The sequence below is a fragment of the Botrytis porri genome, assembly GCF_014898465.1.
Source record: "Botrytis porri strain MUCL 3234 chromosome Unknown BPOR_004, whole genome shotgun sequence".
In the NCBI taxonomy this organism is placed as follows: Eukaryota; Fungi; Ascomycota; class Leotiomycetes; order Helotiales; family Sclerotiniaceae; genus Botrytis; species Botrytis porri.
The window spans coordinates 134,089-156,019 of record NW_024066078.1 but is presented as its reverse complement, the minus strand read 5'-3'; the positions used below and the strand labels follow the sequence as shown (position 1 = coordinate 156,019).

Genomic DNA, 21,931 nt, shown 5'->3' with positions numbered 1-21,931 from the left:
TGTTCCATCTGTTTGGGAACATAGTGACTCGGTAGAATTGCCACGTAAGTACCGCACAAAGTCTTAAACAGAAACATCGTCTACATTTGTATTCTGTTCAGACGTCATTGTCGGACAAGTGTTCTTCGTTCGAGGTCTCGCACACAAGTGTAGCCATTTATGACAAACAATAGTGTTGGAAGAAAAGCAGCTAGTCAGAATTCTGATAGAAGTATTTCCATGCCAGTTGCGGTGATGTAACATGGTTTGGGCTTTGCAACCAGACAATTGTATGCAAAACAGCATGGCTCTCAGCGTTTTAAAACTATGAATTTCTGATTTAGCTTGAATTCCGAGAGAGAAAAAAAATGGAGAAACAAGGCTTGACCTCTCCAACGAATTCAATGCCCCAGATAGGCTAAGAATATCAAGAAAGATTAGTATACAAGAAAGATCGAATAGAGAACATACTCGAATTCTTATCTGACATCTATCAACGCCGTCGATAATGGCTCGAAGTATGCAGAATTACAAGCTTCTTCACAAGTCTCTGGAAATGAAAGTAGTCATATGACGGAAGATTGCAGATTGCCAGTTCTCCGGTAATGCTGGGGATGAAAAGCTAAACTTTAATTGATGTATGTGGGTTCCAAGCAACCACAATCAATCTCCTATAGATTGTTCAGTGAACATATCGCTTCATGTTTTGTAAAGCTGTTTTAACTTCGGACATCTTATAAAAAAGCTGATGTGGTGATAATCGCGCAGAAAATACCAAGAGGCATCCGATACAAGAGGTGGAGCACAAAAATGATGTAAAAGAAGAGGAATATGTTGGGCTCTTATTGTACTTCGTAGTGGAAGTTGATTTCGTGGAAACTGTATCATTCTCTTAGATATACCATAATCAAGCTGCCTACGTTTGATAGTTGCTCGCATGTTTGTCTCGTTTGTTGGGACGATGACAAGTGACTTCTACACCATTTTATACCAACCGAGCTCCTTTCTTTTCACAATACCAGAATGAAAATTACTTGGGCAGCCTCGACAAGCCTTTAAATTCCTAGGCTGTGGAATTTACACTTCTCGTCCGATATAGCCTTGGCCAAATTGATTCAACGTGTCCAACGAATCAAGCCTTTCGAAAGTATAGAGGAGTCCGGTTACCACTAGTAAGTCTAGTCAAAGGAGCATCGCTACTTCTTTTCTCACTTCTGCTTGATGCACTTGGACCACCGGGTGCTCCCTTGACTGTTTCTCATGATTTCCCGTGTGTGAATACCATCAAGACAACTAGTGTATTACAATACTACAATGGTAGCTTGTGCACATTTACTTGCGGGGAAGGGGGGGATTCAAGGTAGAGTAAGGTAGAGAGAGTAAGGTAAAGATTTATTTTGACTAAAAAGCAATGTAGCATTGAAGATAAGTAATGAATGATGCAAGCCTACTTCTCAAATGGACTTGCTGGTTCTGGCGCCTTGTAGCCGCGTCGAATCAAAAATCCAGCGAACTTCTGCTCTAACCTTGCAAACTAAAATACCTATTAGATTAAACTCGAAATTATACCTATAATACTTACCACACTTGTTTCCTCCACTGGTACAACTCCATCTTTAATCCATACGGAATAACTTCCCATGAGGTTCGCCATCATAACATCGGTGGTGAGTCTATCACCGACAACTGCTATTTGATCTGGTCTGGTGACTCCGGTCTCGGGATACTTCGAAAAGTATTCCATAATATCAGGACCACATCCAGGCTTCTTAGAAGCGTGAGATAAGACTGTAACGCCTGTAGACTTCTCAACTTCAACAGCAAGCTTGCCAGAACGATCTAAAGATTCAGCACCTGCTGTATTAGAAACAATCAGAAGCCGTCGGCCTGGATAAGCTTCCCGAAGTTTCTTGAAAGTTTCCTGAAATGCATTAACATTGAAAGAAGATCCCATGATACAAGTTCATTTGGTGATGCAGAATCAGGAAGAAAACCATCAGGAAGGAATGCAGAAGTGATAGGGTTAATGTAAGAAAGGCAGATGCAGGTAGACCAAACACCCCACCTAGCCTGCCCAGTGTAGATCAACAAGTTTGAGAAACCATAAAATATACCCTTCAACGTACATTGTAAGGCTCATATATGTCATTAGATTTAGGATATGCGAAGCAATTATCCTTGTCCAACACTACAGCTCTAATATCAGCATTTTTGCATTTACCAAAAGCCGAGTTGAGAGGTATTGGCAGGTGGTTGAATGTGGAAACAGTTGCTTGCGGTAAAATCAATTTCGGTCTTGCAAGAAGACGAAATATATTCACCGTTGCTGATATATTAAGAGTATTCATATCCATTGGTGTAATTTCTCAAGCAATGGTTGTGATGTTCGGATCGGATCAATAATTATAAGGAGGATTGCTTGAAGATGGTGCACGGAAGTTACCGAAAGCTTCAAGATCACTAGCGTTAAATTATTCTGAGATATCCAAAGCTTCACTCAGATATTGACATTCACGCGCGCCAACTTTCAACGACTTTATCCCAGAACGTCATCTCTCTCTACCGAATTCTTCACGATATAATCGATTCCTAGCAATTATGACGAGCACAATCGGAATACCAATTAAGCTCTTGAACGAGGGCCCAAGTTCGTCCACTCCATTCCTACAGGCTCCAAGGTTCAGTGTACCAAGGCCCGGCGCACTTTCTCCTCTCATTTGACATCTGCCACATACTCTGCTGACAATTGTCGTTTATTAGGGTCATGTCGTAACTCTCGAGATCACGACCGGTCAGGTCTATCGTGGAAAGCTTCTGGAAGGTACGACTACCCATTACGTTTTTCCAGCTCTCAAATCGCAAGAAAAGAAAGAAGGGATGTGCTAATTCGAGATCATTATAGCGGAAGACAACATGAACGTTCAACTTAAGGATATAACTGTCACAGCACGCGACGGTCGTGTCAGTCATTTGGATCAAGTATACATTAGAGGCTCACACGTGAGATTCTTTATTGTTCCAGATATGTTAAGGTTAGTGAAGCCAAGATGAAGCTCCGGATCAGATATGCACATGTCCGGAGCGGTATATATCATTGTGGACAAGGCTAACGTAACTCGTTGTAGGAACGCGCCTATGTTCAGGAGTAGAAATACTAGGGGTAGAGGTGTCGGATTGGCAAGAGGAAGGGCTACAGTTAGTAGGGCGAGAGCAAGTGGACGAGGAGCACCAAGAGGTTGAGAGACTCATATTATATGTGGATGAAGGAATAATTTTTCAAATGTCGGCGTTTGAGGAAAACTTATGATAAATTGCAACGCCAGTCTGGGCAGGGGAGAGCTACACAGGCTCCAATATTGAGGATGACCCAGCGCACAAGCATACATGGGGAGGGCTTTTTCCTTACTAGCATTTGAGTTAGAGCAGAACAATTAGGAGCTGATATTCAATATCCTAAAGATAATTACTATATCTCTCCATATTTAGGTATACTCCAATAAACTTGTTCAGTTGTCAAAGAAAATAAGCCAATGATATAATGCTGCTTTTTGAATTTCGGATCGGGCAAAGGAACTTCCGACATAATATCAAATCTACCGTTTTTGCCTGTGATCCCAACCTAGATTGACCAATACATACAATCAATCATGACGATGGAAATTCCTCATCCGCGGCGTATTCTAGCTGTTAGTAGACCAAATTCCGGTCTTGTAGACTTATTGAAAGGTTTGAATACTACTTGAGCTGATAAACACGATTTGAATATTGACTTATCATTCCAGGTCTCACGGGTTCTGCGCCTGCTCTCACAGGGGACTCCATAGCAGGTGTAACCCATGAATGGTCTATCAAAACTAATTACTATACCGCAAGTGTTCCAATATGGCTTGATGAGATACACGAGCCAGAAATCTGGTGTAAGGAATTTCTGGCACCAGAAGCTCGAGAAGTTTTAACGGTTTTGGGTGCATTTATTGTGTGTTTCCGAAAGCCGGTCGATGAAGCTGAGTTACAAGCTATTAAGATTCTTTTGGAGAGTGTGGCCGAGGTTGTTAAGGAGGGTTGTGGTTATACTTGGGATGGCGTTTGTTTGGCCGTGGCGATGCCACAGTCTACGACTCCATACCTGGAGAAGAGCTTCGATGAGTGGGAAGAATTGTGTCAAGAGCATGGTTTTGAATTTGTTGATTTTGAAAGTAAAGGTCGAAATGAATATTCAGGTAAAGTAACAATTTCAATGAAGTCAATTTTTTATCATTGACACATGTAGAACCTATGGGTCTCGAGAGGTTGAAGGAAGCTTTAGAAGCCAATGAATGGGAGGGCGGTGACGATGATGGGGAAGGTATTGATCTCGGAGACTTTGAGGATGATGACGACGACAATAAAAGCATTGGATTCGGAATCGAAGCGGCTGAATTGGAAGTGGAAATGTTCGGTATGAAGCAAGCAATTAATGGCGAGTCTTCCAAAAAGACGAACCCTGATGAGGAAGTCGAGAGTGAGGATGGAGTAGAGCAGCTTGAAGCTTTAATGTTGAGAATGCAAGCAGTCAAAGGTAAGAGATGTCTACTTGCTTACTTGGAGAATTACATACTGACATGAACAGATATGGGTGCGGATTTGCCAGAAGCTGAGAGAAAGAGATTTGCTGCGAAAGCTGTTAACGATATAATGAAAACTTTGTAAGATGTCCCATTGATGCTACGGCCCAAAAAGAAACAATGTGTAGATGATGATCTTAAGTCTCATGCGAGACCGTCTCCGGGCAACGCATTGGTATTCCTAGATCTCACTACATGCCAGGTCAAAATGATTGTTCTCTTTTCCGCGGTATAGCAAGAGGTGAAATCATAAATTAGCGCCGGTTGCGCATACCAAATCTCTAGACCAAGTAGAGATGCCCTACACTGGTTGCGGCTATGTGGTCTAGAATCTAGCATGCCTTTTTGTTTCCAAATACAATGACACCAATGTTGGCGCTCCAGCTTTCCATTGTCAACTTAAGCCAAGTTGTTTACTTTCTGACTTTCTGACTTTCTGCCGATCTCGATATCTACTTAGATCCCGAGCGGTGTGTTACACTCACAATCCTAATCACATTCCGCAATATCGAGGCTATCGTTTGTTCTTGAATGCCTATTCAAGGAATTGCAGCCTCACCTTCTCCCTATTCCTACTAGTATACGGAGGCGCGTCGATGAGTTCCTTCTTCTTATCCTGCTGGCCGTGTATTACTAGTAGCGAGGAAGCTTCGTCCGCTTTCCTGCTGCAATAAAATTTCAGTCAGTACTCTTCAATTCGTAAAGTCCATTCTCGCTTCATGCTTTTCAAATAGTCTAGGGATAGCTCTAATTGACCTTCAAGCTGCCATCAATATATCTTCCGATTACGATGCTCTCAGAATTTCGATTCGAAACCTCTGCAATCCCCCTCAAAACTGTCATTCTCCCGCCTCGACACGATACAAATCTCCCAAGGCCATAGCTACCCTTCCGTTTCCTCGCTTGTGAATACTCGGTACCATACTTTATATCTCAACCCCCAAAGAGAATATGAAAAATCATCCAATAAATTATGACTGATGAATACACCAATTCACTTTCACCATAACATACCACTCTGTGACTAACCCCTAGCCTCCTTAAGTATCGCACCTTTCCTTCTCTCCCACACTTTTATCCATCATCCTTAAACTTCCTCTCTCTCATTACAAACTCCTTTCCACTTTATTGATACTTACTCAACTCCACTCCACCCCACTCCACTCTACGCCATTTGATTGTGTATTAGCCTCGGAAAGTTCCCTGGGAATCTACTTCCTTCATGTACTTCATTTTATCGTCTCCAACGAGCGTGCCATTTTGATCAAAGAATCGAACTCCTGTGATTAAATTCGATCCAAGAATCGTGTATGGTTGATTTTCTGCCAGTATACCTTGTTTGATACCAAGATTATTTTTGGAACTGCCTACAGAACTGTCTACACTCGAACTTTGCAGTATAGAATGTATGTATGGAATTTCGTCCACTCACTCACTCACTCACTCACTCACCCCCTTCATTCCTTTTTCTGATGGTTCATCCATGGAATAGCGATGATATCTTGCTAACATGACTTCACATAATTCTTAGACCTATTTCGTCTCCGATCCACAATAACATTTTGCTCCAAGCCAGGAGATCGAGCTATCTTTTGATCATCCGATCCTCGATCTTAACGAAACTTTCTTGATCTTTTTCCTTTTCGCACTTGAAAGGACGAGTTTTCCTATTGACGGCTCAAAAACACGCTGGTCCTTCTATTAAAGACCTTTAAATCTCCTCGAGGTAGAAAAAGTTAAGATAGCCTTTAGAGCAGAACATTACTCAATCTCGCGATCACGCGACCACGCTTACACAACAACGCTGGAACTCCCTCTGATTCATAATTCAACCTTTAACATCTTGAATAAGATGATTTGACATAAGTCAGGCTTCTTTCAATCTTCCTGATACCCCATTACCTCCAACGATCTATCAACACAACAAACCTCCACAACAAACCTCGCCTATCATCATCACTTCCCCCCCCCATCTCCCCCCATCCAACCCCACAACCCTCAAAATGGGCGGCAAATTCTGGAGTCCCCAAGAACAAGAATACTTCGTGCACGAAGTAATGACCAAATCGCGCTTCAACGGTAAAGACGGCGCCTACAATCCCAACAAAGGTATGTCATGGACCGAACTCGCCGACATGATGCAACATGATATGGATGAGAGGAAATTGGCGCGTAGACAATACACGGGAAATATGTTGTATGAGCACTGGTACCAGACGGTCAAGAAAGATTGGGGAGAGGATCGCGTGAGGATATTGGCAGCGAGTGCGAAAGCTGCGCGGCAGGGTACTGGGCGACAACCAAGGGCGTCTCGAGTTAAGAAAGCGAAAAAGAGGGGTGAGACGTTTTCTCCTTTATCAGTTGTTGCAGAACAGTCCAGACAACATACAATTAGCCCTCAAGAGCAGCGAAAAGAAGTTATTTCCCGCAAAAACACCATGGAGTCGACAGGTTACACTCCCAACCATTCTTTTATGGCAGACTATCCTGCTCCTAAGAATCGCTCTGCACGTTTTGAAGACTCAAGCATGGCCCAGAGACGATATCCTTCTCCTCGAACCAGCTCCGCTTCATCAACAAACCGCCACTTTCATCCATACAGATATCCCGATACATACCGCCAATCCCGCACTGAAGATTCGGCAAGACATCATCCCCAACGCCATTCTGTACGTCCCGAATCTCGAACCCCTCTTCAGACCCGTGACTCGGAAACTCGCATGAGATCCACCTCTACAACCGCATCAAAAGCTCCCCACCAACCCCACAGTCTCCAACAACGTCAACCTATCATGATCCGCGACCCATCCCCCGAAGATGACGAAAATAGTCTCTTCGTAGAGCAAGACTATTCCGAATACAACCGTAGGACCTCCATTCCGCGTCCGAATACGGAGTTGGATGCCGCGGTGACTATGACCATGTTTCATCGTCAGGAGATGCATATTTTACATGGAACTCCTGCTAGGGGATTTGGTCACCCAGATGATCGCCGTAGTCTGCAGCAGTTTCGTCCTGATGCTCATGGTTATCAGCGGTATTTTGAGAATACTGCTTCAGGATACCGTCTCGCATCTACAGTTTCTCGTCTTGATACTGTCTCCCGGAGCCAGAAGAAGGGTCGATTGGATCAATTGGAGAACAGTGACGAGGGTAATAAGAACGATAAGGATTAGGTAGATCTCGGAGGTATTGAAGGCCAATTTGAGAGTACTTGCGCAATATTTGCGTTGAATTTCGGTCATTGGGCTAGTCCTCGAGGCTTTTGGAGGTTAAACAGAGGGTTTTCATTGTTACCTAATGACATATCGAAGGATGAAAGGAGTTTTGCGAGTTTTATTAGATACCTAGATATCCATAACTGAATGAATACATTTGATTGATTTATCCTATACACATGTATTCCAGACGATTTCACGGGAGCTTTATGAGGTGGAGGATTCAGAGTACAAATTCTCCGGTTTTCGGGGCTCATATGATGGGGATGTTCATCTCGATAGCTTAATTTTGAATTATAGAACGTCCCTGTGAGCGAAATAGAGCAAGAAACAGATAAAGGGAAACTTCCCAAATCGAATGCACATTTGATTACCAAGATGGTAGCATACCAGTGGCAATGAATAGACACTGATGAGTTAGTTATATATATTTCATGTGTGACTACTAACAATATCTTGTTATAAGTAATGCTAAAAATAATATCTCAGCCAACATATGTAGCTCTAGCATATTTCCTATTATCTTCAACTCGCCCAGCAATATAGCGATAGGTAGTTCCATTCATGTACTTCTCCCAAATATACCCAGCTATTGACTCCCTCACATGACCCATCAAAATATCCTCAATCCTTTTGTCCATCCCTAATGACAATGCAACTCTTCAATAATCAATCAACAAAATCAACAAAATCAGCATACCCTCTAAACATATCAATTAAATCTGGATCCATCTCACCCATCCAAGCTGGTTCATGACGAACATTGGTCTTCGAATTTCCATTCTGCTCATTATCTCCGCCATTTCCTATATCAGATTCCATAATTCCAGAACCCATCTCATTGATCCATGTTGGAGCACTACTTCCATTAGTGGAAATTATGGGACCCTCCGAACCCTTTCCCGTGCTTTCCATGCCTCCACGATTCTCATCCTCATCTTCTAGATGAGTTCTTTTTCTTTTCATCTGAGGTAATACCGGATTATCAAAATCCTCATTCTCATTTTCACCCCATTGATCATATCCCATCACATTATCGTTTTGAAAATCTTTCATCCAAGGACTTGATTGCTGACGTTTTGTAGATGGCATCCCAATATCCATATTATCCATCTCATTGTCTTCTCCTTCTTGGTGATTTCTCCGCATCCGACTCATCAATGGACTAGAGAATTGTTGCTCATTGACTTCCTCAGAATTGAATGCCGCAAAGTCAAACACATTATTAGCGAAGCTTGTATTGAGTTTGGGAGTAACCGGAGCAGTCGGGGCATTCGTGGTAGCGGGGGTAGTTCGAAGATTGATAGAATCATTTAAACCTATCATAGCAGCTTCGAAACTACCAGATGAATCTTCAAATGGGTCATCTGAAAGAGGATGTTGCTCATTTCCGTCTTTACTAGAGATATCCATATTCATAGCTGGAGGTGGTAACTGAGTTGCAGAGATAGAGACACCTTTGGACGCTTGCTTTTCACTGCTTAAAAGAGCAGAAGGGGAAGGAAATTCATACTCATCAGAATCCAAATGTTCCGACTCATGTTTTTGCTCATCTTTAGAGCCATCGGCATCCATGAATGAAAGATTTGGCATTTGCCCACTTGCATAAGAGAACTTGGGTTGGCCTTTCGGAAGTCGAACAGATGTATCTTTTTGAATACTTGTATGTGAATTTTGTAAAATACGATAATCTCTAGGAGCAACATTGGGATATGTTACCGGAGGCAAAGTTTTCGAAAGGTCGATTACCTCAACAATGTCTTGATCCAAACTTGGACCCAACGATGCCATGAGCTTAGGTTTTTTGGCCGACTTTGAGGGCTGCTTACTACCAGAAGCCTGGGTAGTGCTCATGTTGGACTTGCTCTCAGTCCCCTTAATCTTATCATCAATCTTCGGACCTTGTCTTTCGGCAATTCCAGTGGAAGACTTCTTTCTCGCAACCTTTCTAGGTTTATCCAACCCCTCCCTACAACACCTGTGCTTACAGAGTTGACCATTTTTCAAAGGATTTCCATCACGACAATGATGATTACAAGCCCATTTCCCATTTTCCATCTTCACAGGTTCTGGTTCAACGATGTCTTCTTTGACTTTCCTACTCTCTTTAGAATTGCCTAGACCAACTGTATCAATATCGACAAAAGCATCCGAGCCATAATCACTAGAGACTCGACGACCACCTTCGACTTGCTTAGCTACCGCGAGCATAGTATCGTCATCAATACCATCATCGAATTCATCAGAAGTTCCCATATCTTCAAGCTTGGACTTCTTTTTGCTCGGTCGCTCAACGATAACTTTCGGAGGAGGAAACTCAGACGCAGGAACATGGTGCTGTAAAACGCAAGATTTCAGAGTACCAACAATCTCATCGCATGCAAGCCAACATTTGATCTCATCATCCGGTGATGATAGTTCAACAGTAAACTCATGTTTAGAACCACCATTCGACAGTTTTTTAATGCTCATACGCCAGAAATATACTAAAGTGCCACTGGATGTCTCGGCTATGAAGGTTACTGATGGTATCCTACCCGACCACTTCGGCACCTTTGCATTTGCATAACCAAGTAAAGCATTGACTTTGACTTTCGGTTGCTCTCCTGATTTTGAGAAGCCCCTTCCGACAATTTGAGCCGTGAGAGTCAATTGAGGAAAGTCAATCAAATTGTCCTTCATCTTCTTCCCAAATGGAGGATTCTTGCCCATAACTCTCTCAACTCCTGCCGTATCAAGCCCAGCAAGCTTCTCAACAGTATTGACATTATTCCCAGCCAATTTCCGTAGAGATGCTGGTCCTATCTGGGGAACTTGTCTCAACTGTAAAGATGAGTTCTCCCAGTAACCCGCTGCAACACTCCTAGAAAGATCAAGAGCACAACGTACAGAGATTGAATCACAATCCACAGCTTTACAGTCAATAACACATCGTATCAAGCGTTGAAATCGTTCCAATATGATATTGGTCTCCATCGCGAATTGTCGGCTGATGACTCGAAAGTCGTTATCCGTTAATGGCTCAATTCCACCTAGCTGTGCTTGGATCATGAGAAAGATTTTATGACCCGTCGTTGATATATTCTCCTTGATTGGAAACTTCATCATCGGAGATTTGTTGAATTCTCGAAGACTTGATCGTTCATTTGGCTTCATTCGAAGGTCCTTGAATTCTGCTGCCTGGCATATGGTATTCAAGATTACTTCCGTTTTCGATTGACAAGGAATACTCAATAATAATTTCATCGTCTCAAACTGAACCATATATCGGCTCATTGCAGCACCATAATCCGTGCACGAGAAATTTTCCTCCTTTGTAACGAGCTCATATTCTTGAAGGAGTTTGATATCTCTCTCACATACTAATTCGAGTTGTTCGTCCGCATCTCTACTAGGAATAATCCCAGAAAACGTGTAATACTTAGGATTCTGTCTCATCCTAACACTCAAAAATGTCCCTGCTAACCAAACTTTGGCTTCATAAGCAGTTTTGATGGTACGAAGTCCGATTTCTGAGTTGAGATGTTCAATAAGATTCAGATGTAGCGTACTCTCCAAGATATCCTGACCCGAAATCATTTTTTTGTATCGATCTGCTTTCTCCATTCGAGTCATGATAATTGCAACAGCACTATCATCGAATTGAGGTCTTCCAGCACGACCTAACATTTGCATAACCTCGAGGTCGGAATATTCAGCAAGTCCACCATCTTGAAAGCAAGCTGTCCCCTTCAGAACCACAAGATGACAAGGTAAATTGACTCCAACAGCTAATGTCGAAGTACAACATATCACACTTATATCTCCTTTCAGATATGCCGTCTCAATAGCACATCTATCCTGCGCGTCAAGACCTGCATGATGATAAGCAACACCACATCCAACCAACTCTTGTAGATCTTTACTTCCCACCACTGTTCGAATAGTTGGAGCTGGCCAAGCACGGTCGACAACTCTTTGTCGAGTCCAATGTTCTGAAAGAATAGCTGCCGTAACTTCACATGATTTTCTTGTAAAACAAAAAACCATAATAGGCTTTTTGCAGGAGTACCTTTGAATTAAAGCCGGTAGCTTGCCAACGAGGGTTCTCTCAAAAGCAAAATCATTTGCACGACTCTCATATCCATGAACATGTTTCTGCAACTTGACAGGTCGAAAGTCTTCACCGAATGTTTCTCGATGAGCAGGTAATTGCCGACTACTTGAATCCCTTCCAAGCCAAGTGGCAATATCATGTCTAAATTACACATATATTAGTGTACGTCAAACTGCTTAACAATATATATCTACTTACGCATTAGGAACAGTAGCACTCAAAGCAACAAAGCGAACACTAGCCCCAATAGAATGCATCCGAGAAACCACAGCCTCAAGTGTAGCTCCTCTGGCATCCTTCAGGATATGAACCTCATCAATCAAGAAAAGTTTCACCAATTGCAAAAGTTTTTGATAATCTGTCCATTTCCGTGTAATGCTATCCCATTTCTCAGGTGTAGTAATAATGATCGATGCATTCCCCACTCGACTCATTTCGGCATTGCTAGTATCACCAGTAAGTTCCGCAACAGGTAGATTCAAATGACTGAACTTCTTGGTCCAATCCCTCATACGTTCCGAACAGAGAGATTTAATTGGTGCTTGATATACGATCTTGAATTGTCCAGAACCATAGCTTTCAACAAGTTTACAAATAGCAAGTTCCAAAAGAGCCGTCTTGCCACTTCCAGTAGGAGCAGACACAACAATATTATTATTGGTCTTATAGATTGGTGCAAAACATTTGGATTGTACAGCATTGAAGAGTTCGTACGGGAAGACTTGACGAAATCGATCCGGAAGTTCATGAGGGGACACGAGCTGAATTCCATGTGCCATTGGTGGTCCATTTCCAAAGGGAATAATCTGATGGCCATTTCTGAATTGTCCAGCATTACCATAGTATGTTTGAGCTGGCGAGAAACCAGAATGCTCTACACTACGACCCATTTCCTGCTCTTGAGAGACTCTCGAGGTCAGAGCATATTTGTTGCTAGCTGAAACCTGATTTTGAGGTGTATGTGGAGTTGTATACTGATGTTCAAAACTCTGCCCTGTTTCCTTTGTATTATGCGGAGGTAAACGTCGGTTCGAATTTCGACGTGAACTGACTCTAACAGTAGGACTAGACACAGGAAATTCTGAAGGAGAAGAATTTATAGTCGTATTAATGCGTTCATGAGGTCTATAGGCGAAGGCATCTAAAATAATTAGCCGATGTAGTCTACATAAAATCAAGAAAGGAATGATAAATGCCATACTCAAATCCATTCTAGTAGACGGCGGTGTAAAAACCTGTTGGTTCTGCTGCTGAAACTGCTGTGGTCTCGCCAACTGAGTCTGAAAGATGTTTTGTTTCGAAGGACTAAGTCCAATAGGTCGAGGCATCACCAGTGACGTCTGCGAGATCATATTATTGGCAAGCTGAGTAAGAGGACTCTGCCCTTCACCAACTCCGGAATTCGAAAGATGTGTCGGTCTATTTCTTGACTTAGTTTTTAACTCGATATCCTGCAAGATCTGCTGTTTGCAGTGATTATCTGCACGGGTCAGAACCCTAGGTTCTTTTCGTTCAACGGAAGCGTTAGAATCTGCTTGACCACCAACATGAGAAGGATATCTAGGAAGAGATAAGCGACCTTGTCCATTGCCAATACCAGTCGTAGAATATGCAGCGAGTCTTTGCATAGGTTGGGATAACTCATGAGAAGGATGACTCAAGTACCCTTGAAGTGGATCATGTACCGGAATATCATACGAAGCTCGCACATCTGTACTTTGATCAAGAGGCGACATTCTTTGCCCAGGCTGCCTTGGCCCCGGAGCGAAAGTAAACCCGGCAGAGGGTGGTTCTTCTCTTGGTGCCATCAAATATTCAGACGATTGGCCATGTTCTATGTTGTTATAATGGCCTCGCACATTCATACCCTGGCCGTATGAACCAGATAATTGTTGATTATGTTGCATTGGAGATGGTCCGAAGGTGAATCCTGGTTCTGGGGGTAAATGTTGAAAGTCTTTACCCGTGAAAAAATTGGTGGAAAATCCTGGATCTTTTCCATCTTCATGATGAGGTACACTACCAGATGCATTATCAATAGCACTGTTCATAACTTTCTGAAGATGAGGATCCCAAGTTCTATCCATGATGACTTTCACTTGATGTGGAGCAAGACTTTGCCCAATTGCTCGTAGGTAATCCGAACGCTTTTTCAGGATTGATGATAGATAAATAGAGATTGAAAAGAAATAGGATGCATCAGACAATCATCTATTACAATGAGAAAGAATGCCATGAGCTGGGGAAATGATGAAATGAAGTGTGTGAGTGTGTGTGTGTTAAAGGCAACCATTGATGTTGGTGTACCCCTCAACCTCAATTGTTTAGCGTGCTTTCCATTTTTGACTTCACTTCACTTTACTCTTCACCTACCAACCACATCGATATTCTTTACTTGAGAAATCGCGCCAAATGTATCATGCAATGCATGACATCTTAGGATTGTAATGTCAAAAGCCTAAACCGTGTCAACATCAAGAAGATTTTCTTCTCGTATCTATCACGGATCAAACATCATGTGTCCTTCATTCATTTTCCTTCCTTTCTATTGCTCTTTTCCTACAGGAAACATCATTCCAGCTGACTTTCCCAATCGTATATGTAATATTTTGCTATTCCATAGGTATCCTATGCGTGTGCACGCAAAATGTTTTTTCCCACTCAGGTATCATTTTCTTCGTCTCTACATTTCGTCATTTCGCTTTACCCCTTCTTTACCTGTTCACCCAATTCTCAAGCGAACCCTACGGAGTTCCCAACAGTATAAAACTAGGGTCGATGCTTAAGAAATTTGAGATGATAAATCGCTCGCTAAAGTGAAGTAAGATTATGGGACCCCGCTCCGACTCTCCCACTATCAACTTCAACCCCAACCTATTCGACTCAACCTACCCACCACGAAATCAATCATCCCTCTTAACCTTTCCTCTCGAACTTCCCACCCTCGAATGATGTCTCATAGGTGAACTAGGCCTACTAGTTGATAACGATGCTCCCGCTCCTGGGCCTTTCAACCCATTCAATGGATCCAACGTCAAACTCGACCTATCCTCTTCAAACTTTGGCGTAAATCCATTATCAATCGTCGTCTTCTCATAGCTCGCGATATTGATTGGTGGAGGCCTATTACGTTTCCTCTCTGGACCGCTGTAGAGCCATGTTGCAAAAAGGACTATCGATGTACCGACAAGAAACTATGAATGTGTGAGTAAGAATATTCAAAAGTAACTCTCTTCAAAAACTTACATTGAGTGTCACCTTGAAGTCAAAAAACCAAACGCTGAAGATGAAACTAATAACAATGCTAATACTTGTTGCAAAATTCTTCGCGATATTATCACTATAGTTGATGCAAAGTGCCACGAAAATCCCCCCCAATGCTTGCATCACAATAGCTGTCCAAACGATCGCATTATAGCCATCAAAGAACCCATTCTTTGCAATTTCCTCTCCATCTTTGAACATCACTCCAAAGATTAAAGCTGGAAAGAGAGAATAGAAAGAAAGTTGAACATTCCTCGTCCAAATCGTAACATGAGTCGTAGATTCCTTTAGTACCTTCTCAAAATATACCCCTGTGAGACCCGATATGACCGCCGCGCCCAACACAGCCATAAGACCAATTGAATAATTCATAACTGGTTTGACAAGTCCTTGATCTTCTTGTATTCCCTCATATGTAGCAGATCGTTTCGTGAGACCTTCGGAAACCCCCTCCATACCACGTTTCGTCAATTCGGCTGCGACTTCCACTGCGCCATTGCCCATATGTCCCAACTCATGAAACGAGCGTGGAAAATAAAACCGGGATTGTGAATCGTTCATTGTCGAATATGCAGATGCGGCACCGCCGGGTAATTGAACAATTGTAACTCCAATTGTGAGCAAAACTAGAGCTATCCACCGTTTGGATGAAAGTGCCCTTCTCAGCAAAATCACGCTGAAAACCGCCGTGGTAAGAATCTACATCGCCAAATTAGTAAACAATCATCCCGTCCATACAGTAGACAGAACCAACCTTCAATTGATATAAAACCTGAAACTGGACAGCTTCCAAATTGCTCACAGCAATATATTGTAAGGAATTCTGCAGAGTATACAGAGTAGCTGGGATAGCCAGTTTCCAACCATCTCCAGAAAACACCGTCATATACAATTGCTCGAAAAGAACCGTGGCCGGTGTAGAGGGGGGCAACGTTCGTGAAATATCGTACATGGCAATCGTCAAGGAGACAGCCAACTTCATGATCTCATTAAGGAAAACCGCGGTGGATGTAAAATATCTGTGCCCACCTCCTAATGGCATTATCCTACTATAATGCATTATCTATAGCCATATTAGCTATTCTTCCTGCCAATATATTATATCGAAACAAAGTAGAAGCATTCGATGATGTCAACGTACAAGTATGAGGGCCGAATTTTGGAAAGTAAGCTGGGAAAGTATTAATTAGCATAAGTCCCTTTGCCAAATTCATCAAAGTATATCCTCACAGAAATAAGAGAAACATGCTTCATGGAAGCCCCCATCCAACTCTGCGACGCGTCTTCTATCGCCATTGCGCTCAAGATGATACTGCTCTTTCTCTATGTACCCAAACCGGGGGGGAGGGGGGTTGTTGAATCTCCTCTCTCTATCCTCGATAAACTTATCTCTCCGAATCTAAATAATATCGTTAAAAAGTCAAATAAGTTGATCATGAATAAGCAAAAGCTTTTAAGTGCATGACAAACAGTGAGGTCAAATGATGTAAAGGAAAGAAAGCAATTTTGGTCTTGATCGAAAAGTGACGATCTAATGTTCTGGCTAGCTAGGTATTTTCTTGACCCTGCTCAAGCGCTGTTCATTGGCTTGCCCTGCCGTGCTTGCTCTACTTCCAGATGTTCAAAATTCAAGATTGTTGGTTGTACAAATCAACCAATCATCATCATCATCAAGATGCAACAAGCTCTCTCCTGTACTCTGTACATCCACCATAACCACCAAATTGACAAGCTGATCAAACTTGTAAGATCTTACAATGTGGAGTGTAAATCCCTTGTCCTCTCCAATTTTATGAGGATTCATATTCACCAAAGTAGAATTCTTATTTCTATTTCCAGACCTGATCAGCTTTCATCAAACAATTCACGATGTTTATTCTGTACATTGAAAAACCAATGAAGATCACATCAATCAATCAATCAATCAATCAATCAATCAATCAATCAATCAATCAATCAATCAATCAATCAATCAATCAATCAATCCCATCTCATTTCTCCCCATCCCATCATCAAACAACCACAAACAACCACCCACACCCAAGCAAGCTCAATTTTTGGGTTCTCTCAGAAAAGTCTAAAGCACATCTCCAAATTCAATGACAACATATGTCTCACCATCACCCACCTAGACATCCCCAGATCTCCAGATGAATCCAAACTTCCTCCAAACAAAATCATCTCACCACGTACAAGCAGCACCTAGTCAGCTAGTCAGCTAGTCAGCTAATATTCGTACCTAAAACCCAATGCAATGTATAAAACTCACCCAGAATTGAAAAACTAGCACACCAAACTCACCACTGCCAACAAATCTTGTGAAAATACTATAATTTCTACATTAAATAGTAAATTCAAAGATTATGAATACTTGAATGAACAAAAGACAGTTGACAATTTTTCAAGTTCTTTAATATCTTTATATAGTTTATATAACTTATTATAAATTGATGATATGATTTGCTAAAGAGGTTTGAAGATGTGGTGGATTTCTAGTGGGTTAGTTTTTCCGTCCACAGGTGAGGTACTGTACCGTATGTAGTCCGAACACATAGATAGTTATTAAAACCACCTACCTCACTGCATTCATTACATTACATTATATTTACATGCCACCATTCCCACCCCGTACACACAAACACACACTTTCCATCCCCAATAATCTTGCACCTTCCACCCTCTCCTCCATCTCTCTCTCCCTCCACCCATCCTGTCCTCCATCCCGTCCACCAACCCCCATCCATCCACTCACTGTAAAGCCAACCAACCTCCCTCCCCCTTCCCCCTTCCCACACCAATCCAACCCAAATCAACCAATCCAACCCAACCCACCCAAACCCAAATCCAAACCCAACATCCCTTCCTCCCGGCCCTCTAACCCCTCCCTCCTCTCACCTCTGACTCGCGAGTCACAACCAACCCTAACTAACCATTCACCAACCACCAACCACCACCCCCAAAAAGAAGCCAGCCAGCCTCTCAGACTCTCCCCACTAACCAACCCATCAACACTACTCCCAAATCCCCAAATCCCCAAATCCCTCAGCCACCACATGATGCGTCCAGACCAGACTTTTCCACGTACATATACTATACTATTTAGATAAATACTATACTATACCAACCTCGGAGGTATCCCGCAGCCGAGCTACTTCTCATCACAAAAAATCTACATCCATAGAATCTTAGTATTCTACATTTTTTCCGTCGTGTTACTATTTGACATCTGACATCTGATGTCTTAATCTAGGTCAATATTAACATATGTATGGATATGTCTAGAAAACCTATTCAATCAGAAATATCAAAATTCGATTCCTTTCAATTCGATTTCGATTCTCAACTCTCATATCATCTATCTACCCAGTATCTATAACATAAACCTCTCTCTCCATCGCCACCTACACACCTACATCCATCCATCTATCTATCCATCCATCCATCTCTCTACCTATCTATCTATGTATACAAAAATTGGTTCCCTCCCATGAGAATGTAAAAATAAAAAATAAATTCAAGAGGGGTATAAGCAAATGTAACCAAAACCCGTCAATCGATCAATCAATGAATATAAGATCATGAAAGTAAATAAGACACTCCATCCTCATCCTCATCCACATCTTCCTATCCAAAAAATACACATACACATACATGTACACACATACAAACGTACGTACATACATTCCCAAATCCGAATTCCAAAAATTCCAAAAAAAAAAAATCAATTCGCACCCCGTGATATCTCATAACAACAATAAATGTAAAATTACCCCCCCCCCATCATCAGCACCTCAAAATTACAAATCCCCAATCCCAACTTCACTCCTCGTCCTATCCCGTCCTCATCCCATCCTCTCACCCCACAAATCTCACTTTCCCCATACTAGGATTCCTCTTCATCTGCTCCTCATTCCTACTCCCCTTCTCCACCACCAAAGAAGCAAATCTCGGATCATGTGGTGGTGGCGTACCCGGTCTCTTAAATTGCGGTACATCAATCGCACTCCCAATTCCATTCCCGATTCCATTCCCCCTAATCTCATTCCTCGAAGCCCCTCTACTATTCGTCGGCGTCTCATCTTCTTCAAATTCCTCACTTCCCATGCTCAAAAAATCACTCAAATCCGGACTCGGTTGTCCATATTCGATTCCAGTCCCATATCTACCTCCGAATCCCATCCCCTTCCCCTTCATAATCGGCGCATCAAGAATTATGGGCACCTTTTCCGTCCCCGGTCTAATCGTACTCGCTGTACTCACTTTCGAAAATCTTGATGAAGCTCTGTTCCCCGTCGATCTCGGCGGTGATCTACTTACTCCACCCTCCGCTCGATGTTCTTCGATAATCTTTTCTCTCATGCGTGCTCTCTTTTGACGTAGTGCTTCAAGAAGTGCTTCTTCTCGTTGAGTAACTTGCATCATGCGACCACTAGATGTTGTATGAATAGAATCCGTTTCGGCATCAATTTCTTTGGGAGATAATGGCGGTGTTGGTTGTTGTGGTTGTGGTTGGATGTATTTTTTGGGCTTGAGAGTTGTAGTCGGTCCAGAATCTTGTGAATTTATAGAATCTTGTCTTGTGATACTTGGTGGCATTGGCCATTTAGATGATCCTCCATTCGGTTCCGGAATTGTCAAAAACGCGTTTGATTGTTCACTTGTCTTCCTCGTGGATGATGAGTTTTTCATTGCTGATGGTCTTCTTGAAAGATTTTTCGTAGTACTTAGGCGATTTTGGAGTGCAGGAGGAATTATTTCGCTCTCGGCATGTGAAGGAGCTTTTCCAATGGATATATTATCACGAGATTTCGATGGTTCAGTGTCAGATAAATCTTCTTCCGAGTCAGATGATAATGACAATACACTACTTTGCTGTAGATCCACACATGAGAAAACACTTCCGCCGGTTTGTCTTGACGTTTTGGTGTTATGACTGGATATGCTTCCGGTACTGGATATACCCAAACTCGAATGACCTGTACTTTGAGAGATCATACTATTGCGAAAATTTCCATTCTTATTCGAACGTACATTTTTCCACGAAAATGCTTCCTTTTCTCCAGAGCTAGAATGTAAATCTTCCAGTCTTCGATGTCCTTCCCGTTTTTCCGAATTCAGTGATCCTGGCTGATGACTATTACTATTCTCTGACGTGCTAGGGAATAGATTAAAGATTTCCGGGACGTTGGTTTCTGGTATCGCCTTCATATGAGCATTTCTCGTTGATTGTTCATAGTAATCATGTGAGTCGTCCGGGTTAGCATAATTTTGTTTCTGTTCCCTCTGGTCTCTGGACTTTGTTGATAGAATGTTTTGCCTCTGTGAATGTAATGATTCTTTCGAAGCTGCTTTGACAAGTCTATTTCGAAGCGAGTTACTTTGCTTGGAAGAATCGTAGGAATTTTGTGATGCTACCGAAGGTCTTCTCTCCGACCTATGAAACAACGAAGATATACCCGCCCTCACTGACTTCTTCCGTTCCGGTGATCCCAAATGATTATCATTCATACTCGTCAGACTTTGACCGGCTTGGTCCCAAGGATCCACGGAATCGACTTGTAAAAGTGGACTCCTACTCACAACTGGTGTAAGTCCTTTTCGAAGAGCCATATCTCGTGCAGATGATGCAGAAGTTTGTTGTGATATCGCCGCCGGTAACTTTTGTCGATCATAATATGATTTCAAGGTAGATGTAGAATTTTCATTTCTCAATCGATGTGTTGTACTAGAAATTTCCGTAGCCATATCTTCTCCAAAACGCGGGCCCAATGCATTAGATGAAGCCTGTCCTCTCAAATTTGTTTGCCTAGGAAAAACGCCCGATTCTCCATCCCATTGATCATAATCATTACCATCCTGAATCGTCGAATGTGTTGATTCTGATATGGAAATACTAATTCGACTCGATCTAGATCCAGGTCTCCTCCAATCCCCAGATTCGATAGTACCAGTTCCCAGGATTTGTTCGGCTTTTGATAAATTCCCTGAAGATATCTTGGATGGTGGTGGAGGTACTTGATATGCTTGTTCTTTACTTGCACTACGCTTGCGCCCCGGAATGGGAAAGGAGAATTTTGAAGTTCGTCCCATTTTGAAAAAGCTTCAATGGATCGGAAAATGGCTGGTAGGTAAATACTATGTATTCGTAGAGATGATCGACCTCGGTATCTCTCTCCAAGCTCCAAGACCTAAGCTATATGTAGTTATATTCCAGATATATCACAATTGCGTACGCAGCGCACACGCAGGCGCTGTACTTTTATCAAACTGAACCGCCGTTACCGTTTTTCAATGAGCATCGTAGCTTCGATCGTGAATTAATTGGGAGGGGCTTTGAATTCCGCTAACCAAGCTTGATACCAGGGTTCGTTATACAGTCGGTGTGTATATATGTGTGTATATGTCTGTGTGTGTCTGTGATGTGATGTGATTGCTGACAAGGCTCCCAATAGAAAGGACTCGCTCGCTATATATTTATCATGAAGTCGTTGAAGAAAGATGTGAAAGAGATGACATTTGAAGCAGCTGGAGATGCAATGGTCGGTCCGAAGGTTCAGAAATGCAAAGAAACAGATAACAAAACAAAAGAGAGAAGGAAGATTCCTAGTCTTTCTCGGAAATTTCATTATTTCACCACAATTAAAAAAAGTATCTAGGAAGATGGATGTTACAACTTACGGGTTAGTAGTAATCTCCATGAAGGCCCATCCTTGATCAATATGGAATGGACCCTGCGCGATAATTGAGGAACCATTTACTAGGATTTAATA

The 21,931-nt window shown here is 42.2% G+C and overlaps 7 protein-coding genes across 7 annotated transcripts; 3 read left to right on the top strand and 4 right to left on the bottom strand.

Annotated features, from left to right (window-relative positions):
- Positions 1-1,383: 1,383 nt before the first annotated feature.
- Positions 1,384-2,351, bottom strand: EAF01_003040 (uncharacterized protein). The gene is made up of 3 exons (XM_038911294.1): positions 2,106-2,351; positions 1,562-1,900; positions 1,384-1,513 (listed from the first exon to the last, which is right to left on the bottom strand). Exons 1-3 carry the CDS (start codon positions 2,331-2,333, stop codon positions 1,427-1,429), a joined length of 654 nt encoding a protein of 217 aa, XP_038772529.1. The 5' UTR covers positions 2,334-2,351; the 3' UTR covers positions 1,384-1,426.
- Positions 2,352-2,577: 226 nt separating this feature from the next.
- On the top strand, positions 2,578-3,219 carry EAF01_003039 (uncharacterized protein; the record flags this gene model as incomplete). The annotated part of the gene is made up of 4 exons (XM_038911293.1): positions 2,578-2,664; positions 2,740-2,800; positions 2,882-3,011; positions 3,105-3,219. 4 exons carry the CDS (start codon positions 2,578-2,580, stop codon positions 3,217-3,219), a joined length of 393 nt encoding a protein of 130 aa, XP_038772528.1.
- Positions 3,220-3,626: 407 nt separating this feature from the next.
- On the top strand, positions 3,627-4,668 carry EAF01_003038 (uncharacterized protein; the record flags this gene model as incomplete). Its single annotated transcript, XM_038911292.1, has 4 exons — positions 3,627-3,705; positions 3,762-4,199; positions 4,250-4,537; positions 4,589-4,668. The coding sequence occupies 4 exons, from the start codon at positions 3,627-3,629 to the stop codon at positions 4,666-4,668; spliced, it is 885 nt and encodes a 294-aa protein (XP_038772527.1).
- A 1,918-nt stretch (positions 4,669-6,586) lies between these two features.
- Positions 6,587-7,759, top strand: EAF01_003037 (uncharacterized protein; the record flags this gene model as incomplete). The annotated part of the gene is made up of 1 exon (XM_038911291.1): positions 6,587-7,759. One exon carries the CDS (start codon positions 6,587-6,589, stop codon positions 7,757-7,759), a length of 1,173 nt encoding a protein of 390 aa, XP_038772526.1.
- A 711-nt stretch (positions 7,760-8,470) lies between these two features.
- On the bottom strand, positions 8,471-13,984 carry EAF01_003036 (uncharacterized protein; the record flags this gene model as incomplete). Its single annotated transcript, XM_038911290.1, has 3 exons — positions 8,471-12,038; positions 12,096-13,038; positions 13,099-13,984. The coding sequence occupies 3 exons, from the start codon at positions 13,982-13,984 to the stop codon at positions 8,471-8,473; spliced, it is 5,397 nt and encodes a 1,798-aa protein (XP_038772525.1).
- An 816-nt stretch (positions 13,985-14,800) lies between these two features.
- On the bottom strand, positions 14,801-16,457 carry EAF01_003035 (uncharacterized protein; the record flags this gene model as incomplete). Its single annotated transcript, XM_038911289.1, has 5 exons — positions 14,801-15,091; positions 15,144-15,860; positions 15,916-16,224; positions 16,303-16,332; positions 16,392-16,457. The coding sequence occupies 5 exons, from the start codon at positions 16,455-16,457 to the stop codon at positions 14,801-14,803; spliced, it is 1,413 nt and encodes a 470-aa protein (XP_038772524.1).
- Positions 16,458-19,016: 2,559 nt separating this feature from the next.
- Positions 19,017-21,251, bottom strand: EAF01_003034 (uncharacterized protein; the record flags this gene model as incomplete). Its single annotated transcript, XM_038911288.1, has 1 exon — positions 19,017-21,251. One exon carries the CDS (start codon positions 21,249-21,251, stop codon positions 19,017-19,019), a length of 2,235 nt encoding a protein of 744 aa, XP_038772523.1.
- Positions 21,252-21,931: the final 680 nt, after the last annotated feature.

Bases quoted from the DNA above. Each gene is read 5' to 3' on its own strand.
- EAF01_003040 (XM_038911294.1), bottom strand. From the start codon at position 2,333: ATGGATATGAATACTCTTAATATATCAGCAACGGTGAATATATTTCGT. The intron at 1,901-2,105 runs GTACGTTGAAGG...AATGCATTTCAG, and splicing joins ACATATATGAGCCTTACAAT to GAAACTTTCAAGAAACTTCG. The intron at 1,514-1,561 runs GTAAGTATTATA...TAGGTATTTTAG, and splicing joins CAGTGGAGGAAACAAGTGTG to TTTGCAAGGTTAGAGCAGAA.